Genomic DNA, 7,823 nt, shown 5'->3' on the forward strand with positions numbered 1-7,823 from the left:
CAGTGGAGTGGGGGGAGGAGCCCTGCACCTGCGGGGGCCCCCCCACCCTGAGCTGCTCTGATGGCCCCTTGCCCTCCTCCCTCCCTGCAGGTGGCAGCGGAAGAGCTAAGCTATGTGGCTTAGTCCATCAGCATCTTATTCTGGGTAATAAAAAATAAAAATAAATGGATACCTGTTTTCCACTGCTAAAACTGAAGCACCACTGTGAGCAACAGGAGAGGGAGAGGAGCACCCGAGGGAGAGAGGAGCCCGAGACAGAGCGAGCGCCCACTGCTGGCCCGCGGCGGCGAGGAGAAGGAGAAGGGAGAACGGGAGGCAGGCGGCCGCGGAGGACCGCCCGCCAGCGAGCCCTGCCAGCCCCGCTCGCCAAGGAGGCCCAGCGCTCGCCGCGTCCACACCTGGGTCTGCGACCAGGGCGGAGGGAGGAAGACCCTCATCTCAGAGTAGCCCTTTCCTCTGTTCTTTTCTTTCTGTTTCTCTTTTATTGAAAGGGGACTACGTTTTAGCAGGAAAAACTTCGCATTTCTGTGCCGAGCAGGCTCCTTGCCGGGGCGGCCGTGCCGGGAGATCCCCGCGGAGGTGTGGGTTCTGTCCCCGCCAGCTCTGAAACTGCCCTGGTCACGCTGCCTGTGTTCTAAGAGGGTTTCATTTAAAGAAAACACGGTGTTTTGGGGTTTTTCTGTTTGTTTTTTAAAGATTCTTTCAAAGGAGTACTGAAAAATATACTTTCCTGAGTTTGTCTCTCAAATCTTAGTGGTGGACCTGGGAGATTCGAGAAGCTTCCAGAAACGAAGTTTAAACAAGGCAACACATCTCAAGATTAGGATCAACACCTTTGACGGGATCGCGAGGAGAATTTTTGTTTTCAGATTTAGCTTCCAGCGGCTTCTCCCTGCACGTCAGGGCGGTGAGAGAGCACAGTCTCGTCCCGGGCCAGGCAGCCCCAGTCTCCGCTGGACTCTGAGAAGCAACGTGCTTCCCACACGCCGCGGACTCGTGCCCCACCCACCCTGGGCCGGGCCTTGGGCAGGACTGGCCGGGAGGCCAGAGGGTGGGGAGGTGGCGGTTCCCTGACCAGAGGCTTCTTCCCCGGGGTCCTTCCTGAGGATTTGGTGGAAGACAGCAGCCAAGAGGACCCGTCCCCCCAGGAGGCACCCACAGTCCCTGTGGCTGGTCGGACACGCCGAGCGCCCCACCTACCTTGTTCTCTACCCCACCCTCCAAGTTGGGAGACCTTCTGCCTGTGGGTACAGCTGTGATGGGGTGGGGTGATTTCTGCTTTTTTTGGGAAAAGGAGTTTCAGAAAAAAATGGGTTCTATGCCGAAGGGGCTTGGAGCAGTTTGTCACCTTAGCTGGTAGAGGGGGCCTCTGTGGGGTCTGGGCCAGGACTCAAGGAACTGCTGTAGCGGGGAGAGCCACCCCCAGCTCCTTGCACCCCGTGGTGGGATAGTAGTCTCCCTGACAACCACCTCTTTGGGGACCATCCCCTGCCTACCTAGGCCCTGGTGACCCTACACCACCCCCCTTCCAGCTTCCCCATCCCTGTGAGGCCGACACTGGCCCTTATCGAAGCCTCCAGATTCCAGCTTGTACTTGGGAGACGGGGACACACAAGCCACCTTCCTTCTGGCAAGGCCTCTTATTTATTACCATTGCTGTAGGGCTTTCGGTTTCCCCCTTCTTTTGATAGGCCACATAGAGGCATAGAGTTTGGATAGGTTTCCGCTATGACCCCTTGTGCGACACACCCCGTGGGCAACACCTGCGCCCGCCCACCTGCCCTGTCTGTCCTTGGCATGCTTTGCCTCCGCTTTGTGCTGTTTGCTTTGTTCTCCACCTTCATAGCAGCAGTTCCGTTTTCCAGATTGAGGAGCATCTGTACCAAGGCAATGTAACTTTTGATTTCTGGTCGATTTGTTTTAAGCTCTATTGTCACCAATAAAATCTTAATAAACAGCTCTTGTGTTCACACCGGGGCAGATGAACTGCAGGGAGATAGCAGAGCACTTGGCCTGGGGACCTGGCTGGTTGGGAGCCTTGGGGTCACCTGGACAGCAAAGCTGAGAATGACCAGATCTGTGCGGCAAGGCTGTTGGGCGGGGGTGACCTTGGCCCCTGCAACTGGCAGCAGCTGGGCCTGCAGTGGGCAGCTCCTGGGCTCTTGGGTGGGTTAGTTGATGGGCTGCCTGGGGATGGGGATCTGGGACCCCAGCCCTGGCAAAGATGGGCAGGTGGGGTCACTGGGGTCACTGTCCCACCACCTTGGCAATGGGTGATGGTGGAGGTGGCTGCTTCCTCTCCCACCCTTACGTGACCAGACGAGACTGGGGAGCGGACCACGCAGTATTTATTGTTTGGGCCCCCCTCTGGCTCCGTCAGCGGCAGCCACACTCATCCACCACCATGTCCTCGTAGTGCCGCAGTACCACGTTGTCGCTGTTGTCGAAGAAGAGCACGGAGATGGGCGACAGGCGCGCAGGCACGCAGCAGGGCAGACCGCCGGCGCTGGGGGCAGCCGCGTGCATGAGTGCGCGCAGCACGGCGTGGTTGAGCGGGGGCGACCCGCCGGGGCCCGTCAGCGTGGCGGGCAGTGCGCAATGGCCCTGGCAGTAGTTGGCCAGGAAGCCGCGCGGCGCAATGACCCAGCGGTGCCAGCCCACCTCGCGGAAGCTCACATAGAGCCGCCTCGTGCGACACGCGCCCCCGGGGCTGCCGCCCACTGCGGGCTCAGCTTCGCGCCGCGGCCGGGCCAGTGGGTGGCACAGGCGCGGGTCGAGGGTCACCAGCAGCAGCGAGGCCTCGGCCAGGTGCGCGCAGGCGGCGGGGGCCCGGGGACGCAGCGCCAGCGCCAGGCGAACGCTGCGCGGCGCCGACGTGTTGCGGGGCCAGGCGGCGCCCAGCAGCTCGGCGCGCACGGGCGTTCTCAGGGTGGGCACCGCCTGACGGAGCAGCACCGGCCCGGCGCCCGCGCCCTGGCCCTCCGCCGCCTGCCTTATGCTCAGCTCCCAGCTGGCCGGCGCCTCAGCCGCCGCAAAGCGCAGCTCCAGGCGGGCTCGGCTCGGGCGCTCTGCAGGTTCCACGGCGGACAGATCGAAGACGACGGTCCACTCAGGGCACTGCCCCGCGGCCCAGGTGGGCTCCGGGAGCCGGGTGGGCGCACCTGGGGAGGCAGGGAGAGGGCTGGGCTCGCGCTGCGCCCCCGCGCCCTGCCTTGCCTGCCCGCGAGGGGGTTTCTGCTGCGGACCGGGAAAAGGTGAGCCCCCGGGGCTGGGGGCGCCAACTGTTAGAAGGCGTCAAATGGTGTGAAGTGGCGCGCGGGTGAGGGGGCGGGGAGTGGGGGGCAGGGCATCCATTGCAAGCAAGAGGAGGCCCGGCCCGGGTGCAGGGCGGCCTGCCCGCGGGAACCCAGGCAGGGCAAGAGATGAACGGATGCCTGGAGCCCCTGGGGAAGCGATGCTGGAGAGGTGGTATCTGCAGGAAAGGCATCAAATGGTGTGAAACAGCGGGGGGAAGGAGAGGAGAGTGGGGGCAGGGCTTCAGCTGCAAGCTAGGAGCCTTGCCCAGTGCAAGGGAGCCTGGCCTTGGGACCATTCCAACCGGTCCCCGCAGATGCCCACGGGGAAGAGGCCATGGAGTGCGGGCGGGTCCAGATTTCTCATGGGCTGGACGGGGTGGGTGCGGACATTCGGAGGTGCTCTGGATTCCCCCACGCGGCGCTGGAGGCTCGTGGCGGGGCGCACAGCGGGGTCTCCGCCTCCCCGGCACACGCCCCGCCAGCACGGGCCCTACTCACCGCGGTCCGGGATGTGGCGCACGATGTTTCCGGCGACCCCCAGCTCCTCCACGTGGCACGGTCTCAGGGTGGTCTCCTGGGGCATCCGCCGCGGGCCCACCCTGGCCTCCTGGGGGTCCCGGTGGCGGAAGAGGCGCCACATGACGGGGGGTACGGGCCGAGGCGTGGGGGCGCCCCGATGCACGTCCGGCAGCCCGAGAGCCTGGAGCAGGGCGGCGGCGGGGCCCGGGGGCGCTGGGGCGCGGGTTGGGGGCAGTGAGGGGAGCAGCATGGCCAGGAGGAGGAAAAGGACGCGGCGGCCAGGACGGTAGCGCGGCGGTGACATTTTCCTCGCTGGCAGCAGCCGGACGAGTGCTCAGGAGCCGCCGGGCACCCTCGACTTGCAGGCTGGGGGCGGGGCCGAGGTCCCCGGAGGGGCCCGGACGGAGGTCTGGGACTGGGCGGGGTCAGGGTCCCGAGGGAAGTGGCCGCGGTCCTGAAGCCGGACGGGGATAGACCCCGGGGGCGGGGTCTCGGGGGATGAGGGGCAGGGGTCCAGAGGGAGGTGACCCGGAGTGGCCAGGGCCCAGGTGGGGCGGAGCTGGACCCAGCCAGAGTCCCGGGGAGGGGCGTGGTCGGTCCCTGTGGAGCGTCGTCGGGCGGGGCTGGGTCCTAAGGGGAGGGACGGTGATCAAGGAATTCAGAAGCGCTTGTCTTTCACCAGGCCGTTCCTCAGCGGCTTCCTGGGGGGGCCAGAACCGGGCCCAGGTTAGCCCCGGGACCCATGTCCCCGCATACTGCCCTGTCTCGCCTGCATCGCCCTCCACATCCCTTCTTCCGGCCAGGCTGCAGCCCACCGGGGTCCCTCCTCCCTGCCCACACGGCCCCTTCCGCCTAGTGGCCAGGGCGTCCCAGATCCTCCCAATTAAACCCTCCTCTCTCCTCCCTCCTGAGCTACCCACCGCCGCCCGCCGGATGGCTTTTGCCCCGATTTAACCCCACCACTTGGGTCTGGATAAACCCTACACTTTATACTCATCCCCTTTCACATCCACCCAGAGTAGGACAAAAGCAAGTCTTCACAGCCCCTATGATTCTCCATCCACTGGCCTCTGTCTACATCTGCCACAGCCCCTACTTTCCTTCCACATTCTGAAAAGATTATGCAGCGTTTAAAAAAAAACTCAATCAATATGGTAAGTGTCCACCAGAGAAAGGCCCCTAATTTCTAAATCACATATAGCTTGCATATTTCAAACTATAAAGATGTCCTCTGGGGGCGCCTGGGTAGCCCAGTCGGTTAAGCGTCTGCCTTCCGCGCAGGTCATGATCTGAGGGTCCTGGGATGGAGTCCCACATTGGGCTCCCTGCTCAGCAGGGAGTCTGCTTCTCCCTCCCCCATCCCTCTCAAATTAAAAAAAAAAAAAAAAAAAAAAAAAAAAAAAAGTCTTCTTCACCCCAATGTTCCAAAAAGTCGACACTGAGATTGCTGCTGTGCGCACCACTGTTCTCCATCAAATCCATTTTCCCTACCTGAATTAGTGGCAGGTCTGGGTTCCAACTCGGGGTCTGCCCAGGACCACCTTACCAGATTCAACGAGGGTTTCCGCCCCTGCTCCTTGGTGCCTTTGTCAGCATCTGCTGATGCTGAAACAGCATCTTGCTGCGGCTTACTGGTCATGGCACTGGCTACTGCTGTTCCCACTTTGGGGAGCCCCTCATGCCTTTGCACATTGGTCTGTGTCTTTGCAGAAGTGGGTTCTACGGTCCGGCTTATGACGTACATATGTATTAAGTTTTCTGAGCTGGTACTATATTCTCACGATCTAGACATCAGAAAGCACAGAGAACTCACAGTTTGCCTGGACCGCTCCTGGAAATCAACCAGGTCTTCCTGGCTGTGTGTAGCATTTCACACACATCTCGCTGGTATCTCACACCGATCCTAGCACACGAGGTTGTTACCGTCCCCTGCATCCCCTCATCCCGAAGAGCACTCTAACTCGGAGACCCTTCCGTATAAGAAACTAGATGACCCCAGTCACTTTAATTCATTCTTCCCTTGGTCTGGAGCCACTGGGTGACCCTTCCTGGGAGCATGCATCCCGTCCTCTGCCCACTTTCCCGCGGCCTTGCTGCCCTTTCTCTTGCTGCTGCCCCTGGCAGGAGCCGTTGATCTGTGAGGTTCGAGATAAGCCCCTAGAGATAAGCGCTCAGGTCTGTCCTGTGTTGTCTGTTTCTGTTTGCTGGTTCTCCAGATGGAGCAGAGGTGGGGGCTCGTCTCCTAGTTCCATCGCTAGATGCCACAATCTCCCTTTACAGCTCTGGTTTCATTTCGCAGCTTCTGCTCCTGCCTCAGGCTGATTCGAGATACACGAGTCTGCGCTTTTCTCCAGATGGTTATTCTGACGGCTCTTCCCTCCCACTGATATTTAGGACTGGAGCCTATTTCTATTCATGGACTCAGCTCTGTTCCGCACTGTTTTCGTTCCTATACTTTCATAGTAGGTTTAATACATTCAAGGATCTGCACCACACCATGTGACATTCTATCAGAACTTTCCCGATGATGCTGGTTTATTTTCCTGTACAAGCTTCCAAGCACCTCTCCCTGCTCAAAACCAGTGTTCGTGTTAGCATTTGGCGCGGGGTGGGGGTGTGTGTGGCTTCTCTATGATGTCAGATTTGCGCTTTTTGGTTTCATTGCACCATTGTGGGGGCAAGAGAATCAGAACAAGGGCGGAGACCAGACGGAGATGAAGGCAGGCAGCATCTTGGGAGGACTCTGGCTATTTCCTCAGAGCTAAGGAGGACAGGGAGTGAGGGGACTGGTCATGGCACTGGCTACTGCCAGTGGTTTGGCATGATTTCTCTCCACTGCAATGGGCCAGTGTTCCGGACGGGTGGTTTGGGGAGGGAAGGGGGGGGGCTGATTCCAGATAGTTCCACAGATGCTGGGAACGTCAAGCAGACCAGGAGATAGAGAATGGCGAGTAGAGGAGCACCGAGAGCTAGGGGAGCACCCTGGAAGTCAGGTGAATTAAATGAAGGGACTGCAGGAGCGGGAGGCCACGGGGAAGTGGTGGGGGCCGCAGGGCAGAGCCAGGTGACAGCCCTTGATGGCTGTGGAGACCAGCAGCCCCTGAGGCGACAGTGTGGACTTCAGACCAAGGAGCTGGGTCAGTACCTGGGTCAGGAGCTGGGCACAGGGCCCCCTCCAGAGGGCTGATGGCGGAGGTGGGGGGCGTGGGGGGTGGTGATGGTCCCTGAGGGTGATCAGCCAGAGGAGCAGGCGCTCTGGGAGGCAGAGGGAGTGAGAAGAAAGAAGCAGCTGGAATGAATGGAGCTGGGTGCCCCAAGGAAGGGGGCAGTTCCACTCACTGGCCAGGTCCTGAGTTACTCCACTGCGCTCTCCATTGTCATCTCCTTACTGTTCTCAAACCTTGTTGAATTTTCGTCCTCGCAGCCTGCAGGATCCTGGTTCTAGGTCCGGGAGATGTCTTCTGTGGCTGGGTGTGGTCAAGTCTGAGACAGCCTGTGCTCGAAAGGAACGTCTGTTCGCCCTGCTTCTGAGCTGCTCGATGACGAGTGAGGACTACCTCCCGTGGTCCTGTCACGCAGAGATTTAGGACTGTATCCCGTGGAATGTTCCAGATCAAGGATTGCATCTGAATTTCTTGTCCTGTCCTTTTACTTGCAATGTTCACATACCCTGGACTTGAAGTCTTTTAACCAGTGGAGAGGTGAATTAAAAAAAAAAAAAAAAAATCTTGTGGGGTGCCTGGTGGCTCAGTGGGTTGAGCATCTGACTCTTGGTTTTGGCTCAGGTCATGATCTCAGGGTTGTGGGATTGAGCCCCGTGGGGGGGGGGGGCGGTCCACAGCAGGGAGTCTACATGAGTTTCTCTCCCTCTGCCCCTCCCCCTTGCATGCTCTCTAAATAAATAAATAAATAAATAAAAATTTCTTTAAAACAAAATAAATAAAAACCCAATTTGGGGGATGCCTGGCTGGCTCAGTTGGTTAAGCGGCTGCCTTCGGCTCAGGTCAT

At 59.9% G+C, this 7,823-nt stretch overlaps 3 protein-coding genes across 4 annotated transcripts in view; 1 reads left to right on the forward strand and 2 right to left on the reverse strand.

Annotated features, from left to right (window-relative positions):
- Positions 1 to 1,970, forward strand: part of UPF1 (UPF1 RNA helicase and ATPase) — a 37,698-nt gene extending 35,728 nt beyond the window's left edge. For both annotated transcript variants that reach the window (XM_059389471.1, XM_059389473.1), the window contains exon 24: positions 91 to 1,970. The gene's annotated coding sequence lies outside the window, so the exon portion shown is untranslated. The remainder of the gene's footprint in view (positions 1 to 90) is intronic.
- Positions 1,971 to 2,326: 356 nt separating this feature from the next.
- GDF1 (growth differentiation factor 1) lies at positions 2,327 to 4,224 on the reverse strand. Its single transcript, XM_059389474.1, has 2 exons — positions 3,795 to 4,224; positions 2,327 to 3,161 (listed from the first exon to the last, which is right to left on the reverse strand). The coding sequence occupies exons 1-2, from the start codon at positions 4,117 to 4,119 to the stop codon at positions 2,377 to 2,379; spliced, it is 1,110 nt and encodes a 369-aa protein (XP_059245457.1). The 5' UTR covers positions 4,120 to 4,224; the 3' UTR covers positions 2,327 to 2,376.
- A 93-nt stretch (positions 4,225 to 4,317) lies between these two features.
- Positions 4,318 to 7,823, reverse strand: part of CERS1 (ceramide synthase 1) — a 17,381-nt gene continuing 13,875 nt past the window's right edge. Inside the window, exon 7 of the mRNA XM_059389475.1 lies at positions 4,318 to 4,516. Coding sequence (XP_059245458.1) covers positions 4,474 to 4,516 — 43 coding nt within the window. The 3' untranslated portion in view covers positions 4,318 to 4,473. The remainder of the gene's footprint in view (positions 4,517 to 7,823) is intronic.

Source organism: Mustela nigripes, chromosome 2 (genome assembly GCF_022355385.1).
Source record: "Mustela nigripes isolate SB6536 chromosome 2, MUSNIG.SB6536, whole genome shotgun sequence".
Classification (NCBI taxonomy): Eukaryota; Metazoa; Chordata; class Mammalia; order Carnivora; family Mustelidae; genus Mustela; species Mustela nigripes.

Coding starts and splice junctions, on each gene's coding strand:
- GDF1 (XM_059389474.1), bottom strand. CDS start 4,119: ATGTCACCGCCGCGCTACCGTCCTGGCCGCCGCGTCCTTTTCCTCCTC. Junction 3,162..3,794: donor GCGCCACATCCCGGACCGCG/GTGAGTAGGGCC, acceptor CTGCCTCCCCAG/GTGCGCCCACCCGGCTCCCG.